At 45.6% G+C, this 1,339-nt stretch overlaps 1 protein-coding gene across 1 annotated transcript in view; it reads right to left on the bottom strand.

Moving 5' to 3' along the window:
- LOC106302506 overlaps positions 1-1,316 on the bottom strand; it is a 3,409-nt gene extending 2,093 nt beyond the window's left edge. The window contains exons 1-5 of the mRNA XM_013739004.1: positions 1,148-1,316; positions 876-1,066; positions 576-763; positions 235-475; positions 6-183 (exon numbers count right to left, since the gene is read on the bottom strand). Coding sequence (XP_013594458.1) covers positions 6-183; positions 235-475; positions 576-763; positions 876-1,066; positions 1,148-1,316 — 967 coding nt within the window. The remainder of the gene's footprint in view (positions 1-5; positions 184-234; positions 476-575; positions 764-875; positions 1,067-1,147) is intronic.
- Positions 1,317-1,339: the final 23 nt, after the last annotated feature.

Consider the following 1,339-nt stretch of genomic DNA (forward strand, 5'->3'; position numbering starts at 1 on the left):
TGAACCAGCACCATTTGCTTCAGCAGAAAGATGAGCCTTTGCTTCCCTATCCCTGTTGGACCCACGTGGCCTGAGGTGAGGATGTAGGATCCAACACTCACTCTTCTTGTGACCGGTCCTCTTGCAATGCTCACAGCTTCCCTCATACTTTTCATAGTTCCTTCCTGAGCTTCTGTATGCAGCCTATGGAGAGGATTACATTGATACTTTTGCACATGTTGCAAAGCTCCATACCATTAGGATTGTACTATCAGTTGCAACCAACCTTGTCTTACGCCTATCAATCTTCCCATTAGGTAAATACTTGATGGTGAAGATCCACTTGCATGACACAGCTCTCTTCCCCTTAGGCAACTCACTCTCATACCATGTATCATTTCTAATCATGGCATCAGCCTCACCATTGACTGAATCCCTCCACTCTTGAATCAGCATTGCTTCTTCATAGCTTCTTGGCACATAGCTTTCATCTAAGCTTACCATAAAGGAGTAGTGCTCTTCCGGAAACTCAGCAAAGGAGTACACAGCTTGGGAAGGATGTTCCACAGCCTGGGCATTGATCACACTCTCTTTACTTTTCATACTTCCTTCCTGAGCTTCTGTATGCAGCCTTGTTTGCTTGTATTCCTTCAGCTTGATGAGCCATAGTGAGCTCACCCTTGCCTCCAAACAGGCCAAGAGATCCCTCCTCCTTCTGAAGTTGCACGCATACTTCCTCCATGAATGGTAGGTTATGCGATCTCATGATGTATTTGATGACATCCTTGTAGCAAGGATCCAATGTCATCAACAACCCAAACACTTGATCTTGTTCTCTTCTTTCCATAAGAGCTGCTTGATCAGTGGTGTTAGGTCTTAGACTTTCAAGTTCAGACCATAATGATCCAAACTTTCCTGTGTTTGGTAAGCTCTCCTCCATCTTGCTTCATGGAGTTAATGGCTCTCTTCAGCTCAAACACACGAATGATGTTGGAGACGTTTCCAAACGTCTTTAAGAGGGTCTCCCACAAGTGTTTGGGAGTCTTACAGTAGCTGTAAGCTTCAAGAAGAGGGACATCAAGAGATCCTTGTAGCACGGAGAGCACCATCAAGTCTTCTTGCACCCACTTCTATGCTTCAGCTTTGGTGAGAGTCTTTTCCTCTTCACCTTCTTCAGTTTCGTTGGCCACTGGCTTCGGACCATCATCAGTGATGTGGCTCCACAGCCCTAGCCTTCCAATAGCAGTCTTCACCAATCGAGACCACACGAGGTAGTTTGAACCACCTTTCAACGCAACTGGGACAGTAACTAGCTTGCTGAAGTTGTTTCCCTCCATCTTCTCTTGCTTGAACCAGAAAT

This window comes from Brassica oleracea, chromosome C7, assembly GCF_000695525.1.
Source record: "Brassica oleracea var. oleracea cultivar TO1000 chromosome C7, BOL, whole genome shotgun sequence".
NCBI lineage: Eukaryota > Viridiplantae > Streptophyta > Magnoliopsida > Brassicales > Brassicaceae > Brassica > Brassica oleracea.